The sequence below is a fragment of the Sinocyclocheilus grahami genome, unplaced genomic scaffold (assembly GCF_001515645.1).
Source record: "Sinocyclocheilus grahami isolate Dianchi unplaced genomic scaffold, SAMN03320097.WGS_v1.1 scaffold707.1, whole genome shotgun sequence".
NCBI classification, from domain to species: Eukaryota; Metazoa; Chordata; class Actinopteri; order Cypriniformes; family Cyprinidae; genus Sinocyclocheilus; species Sinocyclocheilus grahami.
In genome coordinates, this window is record NW_015505886.1 from 88,590 (window position 1) to 112,055 (window position 23,466).

A 23,466-nucleotide genomic window follows, 5' to 3' on the forward strand; every position below is an offset into this window, starting at 1 on the left:
CTTTATCTCTGAATTTATGACCCCCCTTTATTTAGTGCCTTTCAAGTACCTCACTTGATGCACACTTTGTAAAATTGTTGAGATCTCTTCTAAAGCTTTACAAGAGACAGATATGAGACCCCAAGATTATTTAGCTAAAGAAAAAAAATCTAAACACAGTGTGTGATGTTGTTGAGATCTCTTTAAAGGAGACCATTGTAAGATTCTTAGAGTTTTTATCTCAGGAGACAAGTTTGAGAAGCAGGAGACTCAAGCAAAAATCTCAATTCGATCTTAAAGTAACCTCATTTCTGTCTAGGAGAAACATTTGAGATGTTAAAGAGATCTCACTTTTGATTTTTCTTTCCTATGGGATCTACCTCCCAAAACACAACCTGTTCATGTTTGAGATTTTGATACTTGATTAATGCTCTGTTTTCTTGTAGGATGCATTAGACATCCTGTCAGTACAAGTTTCAGATCTGGTATATTACATTTTTAATCCATATATTTTTGAAATACAGGATCTTTAACGTACTGCTAAAGTTTAGGAGGGATTCTGACATTTTCATAGTGAAAGCTGCTCTTTTAAAAACAGGATAACAGTCAACATGCTGACAAATCATATTACATGAGATGTCAGTAACTGAAGATTATGGTTTTTATTACTGAAAGAGCAAACCTGTCATGCAATGACAGTGGACAAACTGTCACATGACTGTCCATAAACCAGCAATATAAAAGCATACACTAGATGCACTAGATAATTTCAGCTAGGACACGCTTGTGATCTCAAAGTTTTACATGCTTTGATGATCATAACATTTGAAACAATTTAATTGTATCATGCAATTTCGCTGCTAGTAAAACATGATTTTAACCTACTGACTACTTTGTTTGGTTATTCACTTTTATACCATTTCTGTAGCTCAAAAAGTAGATTGTGTCACTAGCCCCATGATCTACACCATTTGGCTATGATCTATAAGGTTATGGCCAAATGGTGTAAATAATATTATATATGTATATACAAATATGTGATCATAAACAAAATATGAATAAATAAAATGTTGTAAAATAAATAAAAGACTCAATATGAATGCGTTTAGGTTTAAGATGCTTTTTATTGCTTTTAATTTCAAACACAAGCAAACTAGTACGCATTTTTAAGAAAAGAAAAAAAAGAGACCTATAGATAAAGTTTTAGAAATGTTAAACAAAGCATATGCAATTAAAATTTATTTCCAAACAAGGTTTTTCACAGAATTCATATTTCAGTGACTTCGTGTGGATGATTTACTGCTGCTGCTCACGGAAGTCCTAAGCTGCGTTTTCTTTGGCTGTCTTCAATGAGTGTGTGGCCCACTCCCGCTTTATGACAGTTAGTTCTGCTACAGGCGCACTCCTCAACATGGATGTATGAGTAGGCCACTACGTCTCCATTTATGCAACTAAGATTCACTGTGCGATTGCTTGCGTGAGTGACCAGGCAACAGGTACAAGAGGACAGTCCAGGTTCAGTGTACCTACAAATGTGAGAAAGAGAGAAAAACACATGTAAACCATTTCAAACTGGTCACTTATGAGTGTCTGTTTAAGTTAGGATGCCAATTATGACGTAGCAGAGTCTGTGTCTACTCACCTGCTAAAACTAGCACAGTCTCCACCACAAAATGTCAGGTCCATTCTCTTTTCTGACTGACAGTCATTGTGATTGATGTAATCGAGAACGGTCTGTACTTGACATCCCTTCATTTGGTCCGAACCTTCAAACACAGACAATTGAACACACATAGACATATAAATCAACCAAAATTCACATTGTTTTCTTTAAAAAAACACTCACAAACTTTGCAGCAGCCATCAGATGACAGCTGGACGGTGCCCTGTAGAGCGAATCACAAAGGCAGAATGTCATCGATGTGATTTAATCACCATGATCAGTCAGTCTAACATGTAAATGTGTGTTTGTATGATACATGAAGTACTGACAGGCTGGCAGTTGGAAATGTTGAAAGGAGGACACTGGACTGTGTATTTGTTGGTGATGAACTGTCCATTAACTTTAGTACACGTGATTCTATCACAGCCCTGATTTGCAGAGGGCAAAGTCTCTCCTTCCTACGAACAAAAAGAGAACAAGGTCAAATTCACTGCTAAAATGTTAGGTTTGTTAGGAGGAATGAGATTTTAGAGGAATAATGGCTTAAAGTTGGGTCTTTTCCTCACACAAATTCAGAAAACTTTACTGTAGTACTAGTATTTTAATAATGTTTTTCTGTCCTCGATAATGGCAATCCACTTCCCTTGTATGGGGAAAAAAAGCAACATGAACAGTTTCATTTTGTGTTCAAAGAAAGAAAATATTGGTGGGTGGGTAGACTACATTTTTTACATTTATAATAAATTTTACTTTTTAACATCTATTCCTTTAAGTTCCATTTGACCTGAATATTCCACACCTCAAGGCAACTGAACCGTTTACATTTGACTTTACCTTCAGTGTATGATCGACGCCATTGACATTGACATTGCAGTGAGTTTGCACACACTTTCCACAGCAGTCGTCAAAGTTCGTATCATCATATTCATAACCCTGTGAAAAATAAACATCAAATGAAGTCAATGAAATTATACTCAGTCCTGAGACAAGCTGATAAGAAGCTTGTCATGCCACTTACAGGATCACATTTCTTATTGCACTGCACAAGTTCACATTTGATCTGGAAGAACTGCGTTTTAGGATCCATGTCCCACGTACAGCTGCATTCCTGACAGTCAACAATGTGGACGTTGGTACCAGGCTGGGGGAAGTGATGGGAGAGAGATGAGCATGTAAAGCTTAATTATTATATAAAAAAAATCTGAAATGTTTTTTTTAAGTATTATTACAGTCATTTTAGTTACCTCATACTCCACATTTTTGTGGACGCACACTTTCTTTGGCTCTGAGGTGGCAAACAACAAAAAATAAAACTATACAGAATGATATTACAAACACCATCTGAGACAAAAATAAGCATACAAATGTCACAAAAATGAACTAAAGTGTGAATAATAGCAATACCGCATTTGATTACTGGACAGCATTTTCCATCAGGCACTTCCAGGACTGGTGCATATCCGACTGCACACTTTGTATCCATAGGGGGGCACATGTTGACATCACAATCTACATCACACAAATCAAAAGGAAGATGTGAACCCAAACCAAAATGCTCTTGAAAAAAAGGGGAAAAAAACTACATAAACTTACTGCAAACTTGTTTGCTGCAGCATGGGTCTGAAGGATCGGTGGCATTGACCAGCACAAAGCCAGGCTCAGTGCAGCTCACGGGGTTCACATCAGGACACTTCTTGGAGTTTGGACATTTTACAGATTTGCTGGCCTTGTCACAGATACACTCCTCACAGTTGTACACAAAAACTTCATCGAACTGTCATAAAATATCAAGAGAATTCAGGTAAACGTTTTGGAATGACCTTGAAGTTGAAATTCTAGTATAGAGTAAACAGCTAAATTAAAACTGTTAAATCCCGCCATACCTCACGTGGTGTTCCAGAGGCATCCAGGCATCCTAAAAACAAAAATAAGACAGATATGTTCTTGAAGAGCCGCTAAGACATGCAGAATTTTTTTGTACATCTCAATAAGCATGCACATAAACTTGACTCGAAGGCTTCTCACCGCATTTGTTCACACAGGCTCCTGACTCCTTGTTGAAGAGCAATGAGCCCTCAGGACAGAAGCAGCCTTCTGTGGGCACTTTAATTGTGTTCTCTCCAGGTCTGCAAAGTAATTACCTTTTTTATTACATACATATCACCTGAGATTCATTCCAATAAACATCTGCATAATAATACTATTTTATTCCCTGTCATATTCCCATCCCTCAGTTTACAATACTAAAGCACTAAACTGTAATATTCACAAATTTCTAAATTCTTAAACAATTTGGATAAATGGGCATACATATCAGCACAGGTTGGTGGCTCAGCTGGACCACAAGGATTGAAGACTTTATCTGCTGGACATTCAATATCTGGGGAAGAAAAGACAAACACAACACTTACACACAATAATCTCTAAACTTCCAAAAGTCTGAGATCACAAAGAAAATCTCATATTAAAAAAAAGGAATTTAAAGTCAGAAATGTACAACAGAAAGTTAAGGGTTTTGGAAAAACCTAAAGAAACAGTATGATATCAAATTAATAAAATGCAACTTACTGCAAAGGTTAGTGTAGTTCCTCCAGTGTATGCAGATCCCTAATTGAGAGCAAGACCTCGCGTAAGCCTGCAGACTGGTACACACCACGGCAGGGTTGCTCATATGACAACTGTCATATTCACATGCTAAAAAGAAGTTTTCGGGGGACTGATGGGAATGGCATTCTTTGAACAAGCTGAGAAAGACAGAGGTAGTACATATCACTTTGGAAGCTCCGTATATTGAAATGTATAATAAAACCACCATACAGAACCCACTCACTCGCTTTTGAGGAGGTCGCAGTCAGGATTAACTGGGCAAGGCTTAGATGTAGTTTTTGCAGTTGGAGTGCAAATTTCACTGGCTGGCCAGTAGTCTGCCATCACTGCACAGTCGTCCACCAAGATCCCTCCAGGGATCATGCAGTCATCAGCCTGGTTGTTGTTGCATGTACCTTAGTGAGAATTAATTTGGAGTAATTTAGATGGGCAATGCATAAAAACAAATCCCTCATATACCATCCACACAAAATATAGGGAGTGGCTAACTTACCACAGTGACCTTGTGTGTTGTTTCCAAAAAAATGGTATGACAGACTGACTTCAAAGCCTGTGGCTCCAAATGTTATATTAGCATCCCGCAGTGGAATAGTCAGGATCAAGTTTAGGCCTGAGCTTACAACTCTCACACCGTTACGAGCATATGGTAGTGGTATCTTTTTGTTGTTCTCAAAAGCCTGTTATGACAGGAGAATTTTAGGATACTTAGTAAAGCAGACAAAACATGTTACTCATTCCAAATCTAGAAAGTCTCACCTCTAGGTCTGCACCTCCCATGAGATTGTGATTTATGAGTGTTATGACTAGATTGTTGTAAGACACAATTATAGATCTGGGACAGGATACGAGCTCAACAGGGTCACAGTAGACACTTTCGATGTCGATCTTCAAATTGAATCGAGGACTGATTTCCTCCATTAATACATAAGTGCAGTTTCCTTGATAACTGTAAAAGTGTCCATCAAATGTGCGGTAATGCGGGTCACCCCAGCCTTCACAAACGCCTATGATTAGGAGAGGGTGAACAAAAAAACAAAAAACAGCATTCACTTATTTGAACTGAACAAGCTACTTGACATTGATAAACACTAAGGGCCAGATTTACTTACAGCTTGTTCCAGGCAAACCCTCTTTTTTAACTGCAAAAAGAGGGTTTGCCTGGAACAAGCTGTTAGTAAATCTGCTTTTTTACTGATGACATACAGTGAAAAATAAGCAATGAAAAGTGTGGACAGTAATTTTTGCGGCTGATCTTATTGCATGCGCATTTGTAGGAGTTTTCCTCTCGGATGCAACATTTCTGAGAGAAGAGTATTTAAATGAATCATGATTTACTAAGGTTTGTGGTAGTCAAATTACTGGTATTTGTGCCATTATTTAATGCCCAAAAAAACACATCTTAATCCATTTTGTGCTTGACATGGCTGCGATAGTTGCTGCTAGGAGGAGGCCACAGAGAAGACAGAGCTCATGGTAGAAGTGAGAAAATTTTCTCCACTTGTGTTAATTTATTTGGAATGACAATGTTATCTGAATATATCGATTACCAAGCCACATACTTTTTTTTATTTTGTGTTCCTCTTCCTATATTGCATTGTCAGTATGGAAATGAGCTGGCTGCTTCTGTGTTCTTTAATTTGTGCAATAGATCAGCCACAACTTTCCACTCCCATTTGTGCTTTTATGGGTTTATTGTGGTCTAATGTTAATTTGACCTGTTTAGTAAATCTGATCCTATGTGCATTGATTGTTGAAAGTAACAGAAGAATTGAAAATGTCATCATAACCACTTTGTCATTTAACCTGTGACAGAGACTATTTTATGTTCTTGCGCCACATCAAAGCAAAGAGACTCAATGAGATGCAAGGAAATCACAGATCATGACTGCATTGTTTTCAGTTAAAATGTTCAATTATAGTAATTTTGAAGGAACATATTCAAAATTCAAGCACTGAATACAAAGCATATTTGGCTTGACAGGACATCATTGCTATTAATTTCAATAATTACGGAATCAAATATAAAGATTGTGAATACCAGTTTACTCACAGTCACATGCATAATATTGGCAGCAGTGATACTCATCGTAGACAAGCACTGGGTCTTTGCCATTTTCACAGGTGATGTTCTGCAGTGGAGGGCATTCCAATGGGAAAACTTCTACGATGCAGTCGTTTCTGCACCTCGCCATATAGCAGCCACAAAGGTAGAAGGTCCCATTGAACTGGTGATAATGAGAAAAGTACTGGAATTAGAAAGACTGATGCATGTAAAATTACAATGTAGTGTATGTTATTTTCTTTGGAATATTTAAATGACAACATGGATACTTATAAAAGTACATTTCTCCAGTAGAAAATAAATTACACTACATGAAGGGGTCATGACATGGAGAATCAAAATGTTCTTGATAGTAACACATATAAGAGGTTCCTCTACAGTAATAAGTTTCAGAACTCAAAACTAACTGCCCAGTTTAAAATATGAATTATTCTTTTCTACCCTTCTGAAAATGGGAGAATCGTGATGTCCTCGACCCGCCCCTTAACGTGCATCATATGTAATTGTATGTAATCAAGGAGGTTATGTCTGTTCATCAATCACAACAGTGATACATGTTGTGGTTGCGTTGTATAAATTTTGACTGCCTTAGTATATGACTCTGGCTCCAACATATATATGTCCTTATCACGTCGTATATGTCCTTGAGTATCAAAATACATGACATGCTGTAAAGCAGGACATGAATATGGTGCAATAGATTTAGCCAATCAAAACAGTGGGCATTTACGTCAGTTTCGCCCCTTGAGGTCGCCCCTTGATACTGAGTGGTTTTCACAGAGAGTGAAAATGTGGATGGAAAATTATAATTTTTACAAATATTGGACCTCTGATGTAAAATATCTTTATAAACTAACCTCAAGAAACAATATACAAATCTGAAACTGCATTTCATGAGCCCTTGAAACAAACATTAAAAGAAAGTATATTAAATAGTACATTTTTGGCCCATTCTGGACATTCGCAAGGTAGAGTTGGTGGAGGAGTACAGGGTGTAGTATGTTCTGGTGTTGTTGTAGTAGACTTAGTTGTTGTTGTTGTAGGAGTAGATGATGTGGTAGGTTCTGGTGTTGTTGTAGTAGACATTGTAGTAGTTGTCGGTGTAGGAGTAGATGATGTGGTAGGTTCTGGTGTTGTTGTAGACTTCGTGGTAGTTGTTGTCGTAGGGGGAGATGATGTGGGACAACAAGGGCTACAGCAGTTAACACGTATTTCATAGTCAAAACATTTATAAGGGCGGGCATTCTGTTGTTCTTTCTTACACACCAATCCATATGAAACATTGCACTGGGCAACTTGATTTGAATATTTAATGTATTCGTCAAAGCTCATGTCAGGTTCGGCCACAGCCCTACATTCGATATCTACTGGCTCTTTACAGATCTCTTTTCCACTTTCTCTAATGTTTTCATAAGTCTCCAAGTCATGCCCTTCTGCACCTGGATGATATTCATTAAACCAGTCAGACCACCAACATATACATATACATGTTGATGTTGAAGTAAATGATGTGGTAGGTTCTGGTGTTGTTGTAGTAGACATTGTAGTAGTTGTCGGTGTAGGAGTAGATGATGTGGTAGGTTCTGGTGTTGTTGTAGTAGACATTGTAGTAGTTGTCGTTGGAGGAGTAGATGTTGGGGAAGGATCGCTACAGCAGTTAACACGTATTTCATAGTCAAAACATTTATAAGGGCGGGCATTCTGTTGTTCTTTCTTACACACCAATCCATATGAAACATTGCACTGGGCAACTTGTTTTGAATCTTTAATGTATTCGTCAAAGCTCATGTCAGGTTCGGCCACAGCCCTACATTCGATATCTACTGGCTCTTTACAGATCTCTTTTCCACTTTCTCTAATGTTTTCATAAGTCTCCAAGTCATGCCCTTCTGCACCAGGATGATATTCATTAAACCAGTCAGACCACCAACATATACATATACATGTTGATGTTGAAGTAAATGATGTGGTAGGTTCTGGTGTTTTTGTAGTAGACATTGTAGTAGTTGTGGGTGTAGGAGTAGATGATGTGGTAGGTTCTGGTGTTGTTGTAGTAGACATTGTAGTAGTTGTCGGTGTAGGAGTAGATGATGTGGTAGGTTCTGGTGTTGTTGTAGTAGACATTGTAGTAGTTGTCGGTGTAGGAGTAGATGATGTGGTAGGTTCTGGTGTTGTTGTAGTAGACATTGTAGTAGTTGTCGGTGTAGGAGTAGATGATGTGGTAGGTTCTGGTGTTGTAGTGGATGATGGCGATATACATGTCTCCACACAGATCTGATTTTCCTCATCAAAAATAGGCGTATCCTTTGGACATTTTGGATAACATCCTGCATAAATAAATAAATAAATATAGTTACACATATATCATCAGTTCTTAACTGGTGAGTCATGATCACAAATGGTTTTGTGAATTACTGGCAAGAGATTACCATTAATTGAATTATTATACAAGTTCTATTATTTTAATTATATTTAGTTGAATAATTTGACTTAAAGGGTTAGTTCACCCAAAGATGAAAATTATCCTGTGATTTACTTACCCTCGAGCTATCCTAGGTGTATATGACTTTTTTCTTTCAGACGAATCCAATCTGAGTTTTATTAAAAATTGTCCTGGTTCCTCTGGACTGTTGAACAGAAACACTCACCCACTGCAATGATAACGCTCGGAAGAGCCAGGACAATTTTTAATATAACGCCGATTGAATTCGTCTGAAAGAAGAAAGTCATATACACCTAGGATGCCTCGAGGGCGAGTAAATCACATGCAAATTAAAATTTTTGGGTGAACTAACCCATTAATGACATACTTTATTGTTAATAATAAAATTACATTGCATTAGATCACTTTATTAGAAAATTGAAGGTTTATGAACATTTCTAAGCACTCCTGTAATTAATAGGGATGTCCTGAGCCTCTCTCACGGATTGGTATCGGGGCCGATCAAGATTGCGTTGCTGTGCTTTGTTTACAATATTCCCTAGATACTGTTTGCAATATATTCTACATATTTTGTCCCTCAAAGACTCAAAAAGCACCTGATGGAGTTTCAACATCACATCAAGCTTCTTCCGATTCATAAAGATGCCAGTAAAGATGTGCCACCTTGGCCAGAGTCGGCTTGAAGTTGTGCATCTTTGGAAGCGGAGCCACACACAAGGTTACAAAAAATGCCGTGCACAATGCCACGCAAAATGGGGTCTAGCACACTCAACATGCACGACCTCCCACACCACGATGACATAATTTTAGCCGCGCGCACCTTTGTGCTCACATGAATGTTTCACATATAAACCAGGCTTTTTGCAAAAATAAATGCTTAACGTACAAATATTGTCTTTCCCTATAGATTGTGGGGTCATTTTGGAATTAGAAAGTGCTTAAGAAAGAGAGGTATAAGAGATAAAGATCAATATTGGTATAATTACAACAAAACAAATATGTCTTCTATTACTTTCCACCAAAAATGTTGTTAATGATTAATGATTTTCGTTCCTTGAACCATTTCTAATCCCAGTTTATCACTAAATAAAAGGTCCAGAAATATCCAGTGTACATAATCGGTCTTGAAAAATGCAAACTAGCATGCACCAAATGTCAACTCACCTTCCAGAAGGGGTAAACTGTTATTACTGTAAACACCATTAAGGTTGAGACAGGTTTTGTAGAAAGGTGTATGACAAGGATTGTAATGCCATATGCACTCTTCTGTTCCATTATTGTAGAAGTCACAGTACACAGCTGACAGAGAAACATGGACAGAAGTATGAATGTGTACAGTAGAACTAAAAGAAATGCAATACAACTGCATTACATTGTTAAAAGAAAGAAATCACTTCAAGCAATGATCAGGCAATCAATTTATTCACATTATCTTTTTTGTGAAAACACAGTAGCTGAACATTTAGAATCTGCATGAATCACATTAATAGATTACAGATTAAGATGTGTACTAGAGTTAAAGATGCTTACGACAGATCTCAGGTGTTCTCCAGTTCACACAAACATCTGCCTCATTGCAGGCTTGAGCATAAGCTGCCACAGCTGTACAGAAGCACTCACAATCTCCACCTGTGTCACATGCACACGAGTCCTTCACACAGTTCTCATAATAAGAGATTGGTTCCACCTGTGGGAACATGCATTTCCATCCTTCAAAATATGTATGATTCTTGTATACCACATTATGGTGACCGTGATTTCACCAAGTAGAACATGTTCCTGGATCAACATCCTGGTTGATCCTGGAACAACATTGCAATTAACCAATCAGAATTGAGGGATAGCTTTTCAGGAAATATCTGTTTTAGGCTTACGATCAGGGTTAGGTGCTTCTACACCCTTGATTTTAGGAATGAATTATGGGTAGGGTTAGGTTTAGGGGTAGGGATTGTGTTTAATCTATATTTTTGGACAGTAATGTTGATCCTGGAACATGTCTCCTTGGCAAAATCACGGCGACCACCACATTATAGGGAACTCCATTTATTTACTCAGAAGTCTTTGCAACTGTACCGTGTTATGGCAGACTTTGAATGGACCATTGATATCCTTGATGATGCTACATTGTATTTTTGCCCATGTCTCTCGATTGGGCGTCTCAAGGCATGGGTCGTCATCTGGTTTTGCATCCGGACATTTGCTTCCTTTCCAGCTGTCCACAAACTCCAGGATATTTGAAGTTGGCAAATTTCCCTGAGTGGTAAAGTCATCTTTTCCATTTCCATTGAAGTTTCCACACAGACCACAAACGTCTCCCTGTCAAAAAACAATAAAGCACAGATGTTGCGCTACAAATAAATCAAATTCAGGGACTGTTGCAAATTGTTTGGAAGCGTAAGTTCAAAACATAAAAATTGAAGTCATGAGTCATGGCTCCAACTCACCATGAGCTGAGGTTGCAGAATGATGCGGACGGTGGTTTTGCGGTCCCACAAAACTGTCAGTCCAATGTTAGCATCAATGACAAGGTACATCCCAATGATTTTCTCAGTGTACTCGATCTTTGGACCACTTGCACTATCAATGGCCATTACATTTCCATCAACAAGCTGCAGCAAAGTCCTCTGTGTGAGAGAGAAGTAAAAAAAAAGTTAAGTCGCAAACATCGTAAAACAACTATAGAATCCAATGATAGACATTGATTCTATATTGCTTTCAAATGTTGAAGAGAATGAGGAGAGGAAATCCTTCATTGGCCTTTAAAATGAACAAAAATTGTACACTATTATTGCCTTATACTACACGTAACAACTTTAACATGCTGAACAGCTAAAAACGTTTTATTTTTCTCTGAATGTACCACATAGTATTGAATATTTTGCCAAACATAAAACTGCATAGCACGCTACACCTGTGGCCTTACCCCCAAAAGTATCTTGACAGCCTTTGAACATGTGGTTCCTGTTGTTCCACAAGGCATATTCTCAGTGATCACACGAAAGGTGCCAGTTTTATTTCCACACTTGTTCTGCAAAACAAGAGAACGTACTGTGTTGCCTCCTGAAGGCAGAGCTTTATTTGTAATTTTTTTAAATAAAGCCTCTGACCAGATGCACATACCTGAGCAGCAATATAACTGCAATCTCCCCTAAAGCTGAATCTTTGCTGATCAAAAGTTATATAACGTCCACTGCCGTAAATGGCGCATATGCCTGGACACTTATAACGTGTACAGTTCCATTTTCCCCGTTGGCAAGTGCTGTAAATATAGAGGGAGACTCAAATCTTGTGTGGTTCTACAGTATTATACTATAGATCATTAAAGGCCAGGTTGTATTTCCTCATTACTTAGGGGTTTTATGATAATGTTACTTTATTGTGGCAATGGTAATGGCTGTTGTTTTACACTGGATTAATACTGTTAACAAAAAATTAATGTAAACAATTTAAAAATATTTTCATTACTTGAAATAAAATAAATGTTAACTGAACAAAAAAAAAAAAGTAAATACAAAATATCATTAAAAACTACAATAGTATACTAAAATAACACCAGTTTTACAGACCATTGATTGCAGTCTATGCTTATCTCAGCTCCTGGTGCGTAATCCAGTCCATTATGTTTACACGAGCAGTAGTCTGGTTTAACACAATGTCCTCTCCCATCATCCAATAGACCTAAAGGACACTGGCAGCCAGACTGACAGTCCAGTGAGAACTGGAAAGAAGGGAAGAAAACATTATGTACAAGCAAAATGCTGTTATCCACACAAATAACACCATCAGCAAAATCAAGTGATAGACTTTGGGAAAGAAAAAGAGAGAAGAGATCTTAGAATCTATAGACTCACACAGTCAACTTCCTGTTGCAGACAAGTCTTTGCACACTCCAATCCATGTTCATCTGGGGCTGCTGTACTGCAGTTGAAGAAAACCTTCGGAGAGGAACATCCTGCCAAAGATATCAGACGCTGCATCATTCATGTACTTGTAATATCAGAAACCATATTCAAAAACTGTTAACGACAGACGTCGAGCAATTGTAAAAAATTAACAATTGTGATAAAAGTTAAAAGTTTACTTGTGCAGCATCATTTATATTTGCCTTCTGCCACCTTGTTCTCTAACATATCAGCACTGGCCATTAAAAAATCCATATTAATCAACCACTATTTATTGTTCACTGTTTGTTGGTTATTAAAACCTTGGTTAGCCAGTTAATTTCAACATCACATTTGACTAGATAACTTTATATTGCCTTGGTTACAGATGCCATAATAGCCTAGTACTAGTGATGGTAGTCTATATAAACTGAAAACAAACTTATTTAACCTATGTAGTAGATGAAAGTAACTTTTCATACCCAGACTTCTGGTTTTCCAGGAACGACAGTGGAGTTTTCCATTCATGCAAACACTGGACAGAGAAATAAGATCAAATTGTATATTAAATTCATAGTTTTTACCTTTCTTGTATAACTACTCCAATAATACCCACAGTATATTATCATTCACTTACCAGTGTTCATCCCTAATGGTGACAGACTTTCCGGAATGAATTTTCTGTCCGTTGTGGTGACATGGACATTTTTCCATAGGTACACACAGTCCATTCTCATCCTGGTAGAGTCCCTCTGGACATGCGCATCCGTCAACGGGCACAAAGTCAACGCTGCAGCTTTGGCGCTCAGAGGCGAGAGACAGACAGGTACGCTGACAGTTCTGCAGCTCATAGGAGTAGTTCTGCGAGGCCGGGCAATTCTCTGTATATTTCTCTGTGGGGATCAGTTTGAAAGGGACTGTGTCTTAAAGATGCATGTAGCAAAATGACATAAGCATTCTTCTAATCTTCTAGGTTAGATAAGGGATTTTCAAGTTTTTGGAGACACCCAAATATGATGATCCCTCTTGTAAAGGATGCCCTTCCTAAAATATAAAGGCAGCTATATAGTTTTATATACTTACATAGTGTGTGAAAAATGGTAAGCATTATATTATAAAGATATGAAGTTGGCATCAACTTCATTAACACTGAATTAAAATTAATATTACCTGGAAAATATTTACAACACAGGCCCCCGGTTTCACAGAAAAGGCTTAAGCTAGTCCCAGACTAAAATGCATCTTTAAGCTGTCTCAACTGAAAATATCTTGCTCTGACATATCTTAAAATATATCAGTGTCATTGTTCTGTGTCAAGATGCACGCCTGTAAAGTTTTCTTCTAAGGCATTTTTGTAAAAGTATCTTAATTTAACTAAGGCCTAGTCCTGGCTTTTAAATTTTACTCTCATTATGCGTTATGCATAATCTCACATTCCTTGCAGTATAAATTTTTTTCCTTTGCACTATTCTCTGTATTATAAAAATGTAATATTAAATACATTTGAATTGAATTCTAAAGGTTCAAGGCCCCGTTTCAAAAACAAACTTTTGATGTTTTGTTCACTGAAATTGTCCAGTCATCAATCCATCTACAGACTCAATCATTTTCAGCCATCTTACTGCACACAATGTCTCTCCAGCCTTGGAGGATTATTCCTTTAGCTGCACAGGCCCGGGCGTACGCAGAGAACACCGTACACAGACAGTCCTCACTCTTCTCACAGGTACAGCTGGAGTATTTGCATCTCTAAAAAATACATAGACATGTTGTGGAAGCTGGGATAAATTGAATTAAACTTTTAAAGTCCTAGATTTAAAGCTAAATAGAAATATAAAAAAAACAAAAGCACATGCAATTACTAAAACGCAACATGTAAGCATAAAACATATTACTATATACTATAATACAATATAAATAATATTAAATGAACACTGTGTTGCTTAGTTGCAAAAGGTTAAAAAATACTGCTTGTCTGTATATAATCCTCTACTGTTTAAGATCATACTTTGTAGTAGCTGTCTGGATTGACAGTGGTGTGACATTTGGCAAAGAGGCTCTCCTTGTCCTTCATCTTGGAACACCAGTGCTCAGCAAAGTGCTCTAAAAGCATCACAAAATATGGGAATTTAATTAAAACTCCTACTTAAGAACAAAACAGATATAGTATTAAACATGGGCACCACGTAATTTTATGTGGAAATACTGGCTGATGCAACAGTATTGGAAGAATACTGACACCTGTTGATGTGGTTATATTCGGTTATACGTGAACACCCACTAGTGTTCTTGATTGCTTCCAAATCTATTACTATCCTATCCACTTTGGTATATGTATAAAACAAGACGAATACAGAATTAAAAACAAACCGGTCTGACTTCGCCACATTGACTTTGGAAGCAAAAAGTCTCTCACCGCTGTCACTGCTGTAGGAACAGGGATCGTCCAGTCTCTCAGTACGGTCGGGGCAGTTGGACTGCGCCTTCCAGGCGTTTGCAAAGGAAACCGCTGTACCCTCCACCACTCCCTGAGGGGTCTTCAGATCATCTGACAGCACTTTGTTAAAATTTCCACAAAGACCTGCAGAAACAAACAAATGCCACAACTTTGGTTTTCATGATGGATTCACTTTCTAATTCAGATTTTTTTTCGTGCTTTTTAAGACCGAGGTCTCACCACAAGTCTTGCCCTGGAAGCTTTGGTCCACGGTGATGTAAACCTGCATAAGAGGCACCAGCTGTACCTGCACCTGCAGCCCAAAGGTGGTCTGAAGCATGATGTGAAACGATGACGGCATGAACACCGTGAAGCCAGCTGAGAGAAAAAGAGTCGAAGAGCTTGAAAAACACTTCATATATACAGTATATATATATATATATATATATATATTAGCACATGGGCTCTAAAACACAGAAAATAAACAAAAAGCTTCTTCTCCCTCACCTGTCATGTAAGGAAGTGAAATTTCTGCATTGTGTTGCACCGTCCCGTCAGCTTTAATAATCAGAGGCTGAAGAAGAAAGATCACCGTTTTTTTTTTTTCACAAGCTACACTGCTTTTCAATTAAAAAAATAAATAAAATACTATTATTATTAACCAAGGACACATTACGTTGAATAAAAATAACAGTAAAGTCTGCTGTTTTATTTCTATTCCTCAAGCAATCTTGAAAATGTTTAAGCAGGACAATTGTTTTCAACATTAATGATAAGAAATGTTTCTGCAGCACCAAATCAACATGTTAGAATGATTTCTGAAAAATCACATGACACTGAAGATTGAAAAATCATACATTGTAATCACAGGAATATATTACGTTCAAATATATTACAATAGAAAACAGTTGCTTAACAATATTGCTGATTTGACGGTATTTTCAATCAAATAAATGCAGCCTTGGTAAGCATAAACATTTGAAACATTTCACTGACCTTAAACTTTTGAACAGCACTGTAACATTTACATCTCATTACTCACTCAGACTGTCAGAAAGACCTGTTTGCTATAAAAGCCAAATATGCAAGATTGTGGAAGTAGAGAGGTGTACTCACATTTTTCATATCGTTGTCAAACAGCACCACAACAGACTTTAAACAGGTGTCAGTTTGATGAGTAAAACATGGAACAATCAGACCCAATATGATGAACTTGGACTCCTTACAGTCCTACAAAAACAAATGCAGAAGTTGACATTTATTAAGAATTTCACATATTCATAAAGCATGGATACAACCATAAATCCCAACATGTCTTAGCAATTAAATAAGGTGTAGTTAGCAACTAAAACACACATACTTTTGAGAGCACATAGTTGCAGTCTCCATGGAATGTGAATTCTTTCCCGTCAAAGGTGGTGAAGTGAGATCCTTCTTCTACTGAGCACAGGCCAGGGCCGGGAATGCTTGTACAGATCCAGCTTCCCTCCTTACATATGCTGAGTTAAATAATACAATTACAAACAGACGTGGAAAACAATGAGCTTCAGATGTCAACATGGTAAATCACAGTGCTGATATTTTTATATATTTATGAAACGGCCATTTTTCCTATTCATCCAGTGTCATCATAATTTAGCATATTGTCATGAATATGCAGTTAACAGTAATATTGATGAACAGACATATTTTTCTTGTATATGAGTAGTAAAATACATGAAAGGACACAAAATGCACTAGGATAAAAAAAATGCGCCATACATATGGATATTAGGAATATGAGGAGAACTGAGTGAAATGTGTTTTCTTACCATTCTTCCTCATCTTCGCGTAGGATCTCTCCTGTGCTGTAGACGCGGTCATGCTTGCACTGACACTTTTCTGCTGGGATGCAGCCCGTGTTTGAGATGTCATCAAACACAGTTCCTATAACAAAAACACAATGCATCAATATCAACTAAATGTGGTTCTTAAGAAGAAGAAAAAACAGTAATATTATGAAACATTATTACAATTTAAAATAACTTTTTTGTATTTTAATATATATATATTTTTTTTTTTTTTTTTTTTTTTTGGGGCAAAAATAAATTTATAGATGTCAAGGGGCAGAAGGTGCTACTAGAGTAAAGGTTGGAATATCAGGTGAATTGTGAGACTTTGGTTATTTTTGCTAGTAGCTGGATGGGTAGGATAGCCAGGATAGCAGTGCTTTAATGGACTTCCTGGTCTTGTAACTATACACTACTGGTAAGATTTTTTTTGTTTTAATGTTTATAAAAGAAGCCTCTTAAGCTCACCAAGGATGCATTGATTTGATCAAAAAACAGTAATATTGTGAAATCTTATGACTGTTTTAAAATGTAATGTATTCCTGTGATGCCAGAGCTAAATTTTCAGCAGCCGTTACTCCAGTCTACAGTGTCACATGATCAGAAGAAAATGTCTTATCGTTATCATTAATGCTGAAAACAGTTGTGCTGCTTACTCTTCAAACATAGAAATAGAAATCTTTTGTAACATTCAAAATCTATCCTTATAAGTCTTTACTATAACTTTTGATCAATGTAATGCATCCTTGCTGAATAAAAGATTCCTTTAAAAAATTCTTACCGACCCCAGACTTTTGAACAGTAGTTTATATTAATTTGGTTTATATTATATAAATAGTGGTACTGACCTGGCGGGCAAAAGCATCCATCACTGTTGTGTTCCTCACACAGTGCATTTGTGTCTTTGTGCAAGCATGTGTCCATACAGGGGGAGCCACTTTCAGAATGTACCATATTGTAGGGGCACTTCACGGCTGCATAGGAATACAAGACACACAGAGTCTTTACAACTGCTATTAATAAGATATAAAAACAAAGGAACAGCTCAAGAGAGAAGAATCCTATCATTTTCACGAGAATTATCAAGGCATTTCTTACCACAGAAGTTTGCTGTCCTCCAGGACGGTGGAGTTCCTCCAGCATGAGAGCACTGACGTGAATATTCAGACAAAGTCGCACAGAGCGCAGAGATGCTGGAGTCTTCATCTTCAGGTTGGCTCGAGCAAATATCGTTCGTACAGGCCTTGATATATGGCTCTGTGTTCAAAACCCAGCTACAAGAAGACCACTTTTCATCCTCCAAAAGGTCTGCACAATCTGCCCGCTGTTGTGAAAAGGACATGGAACATCTTGAAGGTCCATATTAAGTAACAATACTAGAATTCCGAGTTGCTGTTGTAACTAACAATTTAATCTGGAATGATCAGCTTTCTTCTGTAACTTACAAATTTTTCACATTTGTCCACCACATTTTGCTCATCGTCGTTTTCAAAAGGATCTTCGCAGACATGTGTTGGGTTGGGAACTCTGTACTTATTACCAAACTCAGCATAGCCAACCCTCCGTCCTGTAATAAATAAGACAGACACTTGATCTTGGCTATTCTTAAAACTCTTGGAGATTCATCAAATTCGGAATCCATGAGGCATAATCATTTATATTGTTCATAATTGGTCAAATAATCACTATGTAGAGAAAAGTAAGAAATCAGGCTGTAAAAGTGACTTACCAGATTCAATGAACTCACTATAAACTGGAACACCATTGAAATCACCACACAGTCCACAAGTCCGACTGGAATATTTGGAGTCTAGTTCCACCTAACAAAGGACCACACAAAAATTTACTGTTAGATCATTTGACTTAATATTTGTGGCCATTTGGACTTTATGTCAGTAGTAATGTTATGTGATCAGAGCATGCAAAACCATGGAATATAGAAGAGATACTGTATGTACAGTATATATATATAAAAATACCTGTCAGCAGAGTTTTGCCTGACATTTGGACATGTCTAGTTAACATCATGATGGTACTTTATTTTTTATTTTTTCATAAAATTATGTAAAATAATTGTTGCAGTGCTGCAAAACTATTAGGCCTAACTTTTTACAACAACAAGAATAGCAATGTACAGTGAGAGAATTGGAAGATTTACTACTCATTACTTTTATAAATAATTGCAAGTGCATTTAAAAAATATTTTTTCTATTAATCCATTAGTCTGCATTTACATTGCTTAATCTATTTTGACAAATTATATTTTTCTCCCTTTTGAAAATGAATCCCGCATTTATGTGAGGGATGGGGAATGTATGTGTCACTCCCGAAATTGTACTGCTTGTACAGGGTATATGGCCCTTAGCAGCACAAAAAAAAACTATTATTCAAATTCTAAACATATTATATTTAGCCTATAAAGTGCGCAAATAGCGCTTCCTTTATAATCACTAAAAAGGTGTCACTTACTTCAGTTCATCACAAGCTCACAAAGTTCCTTTATAACCAATGAACCTCTAATTTATACCATGTTACAGAAAATTGTACTGCTTGTACAGGGTATATGGCCCTTAGCAGCACAAAAAAAAACTATTATTCAAATTCTAAACAGATTATATTTAGCCTATAAAGTGCGCAAATAGCGCTTCCTTTATAATCACTAAAAAGGTGTCACTTACTTCAGTTCATCACAAGCTCACAAAGTTCCTTTATAACCAATGAACCTCTAATTTATACCATGTTACAGTGAAAAAACAATCAAAATCTGGCGTTTAGCCGTGAGTGAATTCTCACTCATTTGAATGGAATGGCCAATCAGAGGTGCTCAAGAATCAACAGATATGTATGTGATTGGCTACTTTGCTTAATGTTACAAAAACATGTTGAAAATAGAAACTTTTGATGTTTTCCAGAGCGCAAACACAAATATGTACTGGAGAGTTTACCAAATCTGCTTCACCGATATATTACATTTTCAACTTAGGGTGGTTTTCACTGCGTGGGAAAATGGCGGTGTGGCATGAGAGTGTGAGAAAAGTGTGAATTGCATGAATCATATCTTTTGATTCTTGAGAGTTGGCAGCCCTGGTTAAAGATGTACTTTCATAAGAGTTGTTTTGAGCTCATGATGAGCCAGACTAGCCTATAAACTCACCATAACGGCATCCTCTTTGTTCCACATGACAGTGATGCCCATTTTGGAATAGAGTCTGATGTAAATTGTGTTCTCTTCCACAAGGATCCCTGCGACATGCACGGGCAGCGTTACTCTGAACAAGAGAAAAGATTCAAATGAAAGATTGACCAAACAGAATACATTTTTAAGCCTTTAACAGTTGGTTGGGTTCCCCAGAATCGTACTTTTCTCCATTGACTACGACCTGTTTCTCGGTCAACTCAATGCCAATGTCATTGATGGTAATCGACACCCTGCTGATGTTTGGGCCAGTGCTGTGTTCTGTTCTCTTCACGTGAACTGAGAACTGGCGAATGAGGCTTTGGCAGTCAGACACCAGGTTATACTCGCACATGCCTGGGAACTGATACACATCTCCATCGAACGTCTTGAAGTGGAAGTTTCCCCACATGCTACAGATGTTGTTGACATGGTTACTGGGATAGACTGCAAAAAATGGGAGAAAACAAAGAAATATGAAAAGTTTGACTTATCTTAGAAAAATTTGAGAGCATTTTGGGAATTTTTGTTCTTCTACCACAGCCCATAAAGTAAAATATAATTTATTAGATAGAAATTAAATACAAATTTCTTTAAGTTGCTTTTCAAATGTTGATCGCTGAAATAATATATGTATGTAAAACATCAAATCTATGCTGACAGCAGTTATTTCAATGCATTTGCATTTGAATTATGTGTCCTTAAATTTTAATTACAATTATGTTCCCTGTTTGCAAACTCAATTAAAATTCAGGCATTCTCAGATAATTCCTGCATTTGGTCACTTTTACATTTGTCAATCCACAAATGTATGGAAAGCTGATCAAGCTGAACTTCAAGTCATCATGAAGGGAAGTAAATGAACTTTGTCACTTTTTGACGCAACTGAAAATATTTAGTAACTTCTAAGGTAAGTCATCAATGGCACTGATAGTATCAGGTTCAGGTGATGAAACTATGCTCTTCACAACTGTCAACAGCTGGTTGGTTCCTGTTTTTTCTTTCTTTCCAGATGCTGACACCAATGCTGTTTTCAACCACAACATCAAGCTATTTGACAAGATAAAATCATCTTTGAAATTCAACTTTGCACCAACATTGCCATGGTCAAGGTTACAATCCTAAAGAAACATATAATGATTAAAAAAGCTGTGAATTTAAAATGATTTGTTATACTTAATAACGGATGTGCATACTCAAATTCTAATGCACTTAAAATTTCATATATTGAATTTTAAATATAAAAGCTTCCAAATTGTATACTGATTGAACTTAAAATAAAATAAAATAAAAAGGTGTCTTATTGAGGGGATGCCAAATTGTGACAATAGACGTAATTTCTGGTTGTATATATCCTCAAGAAAAATATATTGATTTTTTAAAAATTTTATATAATTTAAAAAAAAAAATTTTTTACTTAACTTATGTACATTCAAATTCTAACACACTTAACATTTCATATATTGAATCTTAAATATAAAAGCTTCCAAATTGTATACTGACTGAACTAAACTTAACTAATAAAATAAAATAAAATAAAAGGGTGTCTTATTAAGGGGACACCAAATACAGTATAAGTCATTTCTGGTTGTTAATATAAAATAATTATATTAATAAGGACAGGACTTAGACAGATGTGATTCAAAAAATTAAACTATTTTTTTATATTAAAAAAAAATCACAAATCAGAGAAATATTATGCTAATAATAAAAAACACAATCAAAACTGTTTTTAAAAAAACTGTTTTTTTAATTTATTTTATAAAATAAAATAAACAAGATAGATGAAACCCCTCAAGAACCAATTCAAGTAGGACATTTTTGACTGAAAGTTAACTCTTACCTGTCTTTGAATCAACCTGAATGCCGGTAAGCGCCAGAAGCAGTATGCAGACTGTAGATGTTCTCCACTCCATGGTGGGAGGTGAGAGAGGTCTACAGGTAGAGCTTCAGTACTGTTGGATTTGTTTTCATACCCTCTTTTATATCATTTCTCATTCACCTTTCCCTCCCCACCCTGCAGGGAGGGTCTGCCAGCTTTCTGTGGTGTATGTGACAGAAAAAAAGTCAACATGCTATTACGAAAGTCCAGTGATGGCATGTGTGTGTGTGTGTGTGTGTGTGTGTGTGTGTGTGTGTGTGTGTGTGTGTGTGTGGGGGGGAGATAGCATGTTTGACTCTGTACACATTTAGGAAAATAATTTGTTCATCCAAAAATTATATATTTATCATTGAAAGCATATATTTATCATTTATAAAAATTTATAGTAGAATGTGCAAGCTGCTCATTTATGTATCCTAAATATACATAATTATTAAAAAAACAAAAACAAAATAAAAACGTTGATATTTAGCTGCCATTGTTGTTGCAACTTGAATGAAAAAAAGAAAAAGAAAAATCATGACATTAAGTTTCATTAAGAAGGAAATATTACAAAATACATCTCATAATGCAATACAACTTTTAACTTCTACTTTCATATTTTAATCAAGGCATGGGGAAATATAGGGAGATTATACCGTAAAGCATATTACATTTTATAAACATACAATGATTATAAATAGGCTATACATTTGCAATTCAGTCTGTATACCTCGATATGATAAATTTGATTAATGTTTTTTTTTTTTCAAATTAAGGTACACTGGCATAATGATTATATTAAATTATTTACAGAATGTTTTAATAAATGTAATTAAAAATGTAAAAAAATATGCAATTAAAATTTTTTCTTCATGTCTTACTAGTGTTAATTTTGTCAGCTATTTTCAATTTTAGTCTTAGTCCCGTGTTAAATGTCCTTTTTAGATTTTTATCATATTTAGTCAACCTTATCCTATTTAGTTTTAGTCCAGTTTTAGTCGACTAAAAGTCTCAACTTTTTAGTCTAGTTTTAGTCAAAGAAAATCTAAAGTATTTTAGTCTAGTTTTAGTCAAAGAAAATGACAAATGCCACTCTACACTGCCCAAAAAACTCGCGTTTGAATCGTCAGTGGCAAATTCTTTAAATATAAAAAACTTACTTTCAGTCTGTGAGTCAGAACAGTCGGCATTGTAGTCTACTCTCCCAGGATCAGGAAACAGTCCTCCATAAAATGTGCTGCACACATCTGAATATTTGGGTTGAAGTGTTCTGGAACAGTGTTGTAAATACAACTTAACCACTGATTTCTATTCGTGTCCTCTTTTGGAAGACCAAACAAAGTAGTTTCACTTTCACAACGAAACATAGCGTCACACACGGCGGGCTTGAGTGAGCGGAGGCCGGAGGCCAAGAGTGAGGAATGGCCGGCGGGCTTGAGAATGGCGCAGCCGGTGGATTCGACGAAGGAGCGGCTGGCGGGCTTGTGGCAACCACATGTGACGACCCCGGACTGGACTCCGCTTCG

General features: G+C 36.6%; 1 protein-coding gene across 1 annotated transcript; it reads right to left on the reverse strand.

The window, feature by feature from the left end:
* Window positions 1-1,171: 1,171 nt before the first annotated feature.
* On the reverse strand, window positions 1,172-22,012 carry LOC107559975 (mucin-2-like). The gene is made up of 44 exons (XM_016244004.1): window positions 21,920-22,012; window positions 20,262-20,523; window positions 20,056-20,170; window positions 18,631-18,721; window positions 18,347-18,468; window positions 18,000-18,225; window positions 17,750-17,875; window positions 16,884-16,998; window positions 16,433-16,571; window positions 16,189-16,302; window positions 15,580-15,646; window positions 15,313-15,450; window positions 15,052-15,216; window positions 14,644-14,738; window positions 14,258-14,384; window positions 13,273-13,528; window positions 13,118-13,170; window positions 12,606-12,706; window positions 12,321-12,472; window positions 11,875-12,013; window positions 11,678-11,782; window positions 11,199-11,378; window positions 10,828-11,070; window positions 10,285-10,441; window positions 9,919-10,053; window positions 8,003-8,638; window positions 7,251-7,546; window positions 6,300-6,474; window positions 5,006-5,253; window positions 4,743-4,926; window positions 4,473-4,644; window positions 4,211-4,386; window positions 3,953-4,022; window positions 3,668-3,768; window positions 3,526-3,557; window positions 3,236-3,416; window positions 3,047-3,151; window positions 2,887-2,927; window positions 2,661-2,783; window positions 2,477-2,575; window positions 1,972-2,100; window positions 1,826-1,865; window positions 1,622-1,745; window positions 1,172-1,505 (listed from the first exon to the last, which is right to left on the reverse strand). Exons 1-44 carry the CDS (start codon window positions 21,990-21,992, stop codon window positions 1,289-1,291), a joined length of 6,645 nt encoding a protein of 2,214 aa, XP_016099490.1. The 5' UTR covers window positions 21,993-22,012; the 3' UTR covers window positions 1,172-1,288.
* Between the last annotated feature and the right edge of the window lie 1,454 nt (window positions 22,013-23,466).

What these genes read in the sequence shown, in the direction of transcription:
- LOC107559975 (XM_016244004.1), bottom strand. Translation starts at nt 21,992, where the DNA reads ATGGAGTGGAGAACATCTACAGTCTGCATACTGCTTCTGGCGCTTACC. An exon ending in CTGGAGAGACATTGTGTGCA is followed by an intron (nt 13,529 to 14,257) that starts GTAAGATGGCTG and finishes TGATCCCCACAG; the next exon opens with AGAAATATACAGAGAATTGC. An exon ending in CTGTCAAGATACTTTTGGGG is followed by an intron (nt 11,379 to 11,677) that starts GTAAGGCCACAG and finishes TCTCTCACACAG; the next exon opens with AGGACTTTGCTGCAGCTTGT.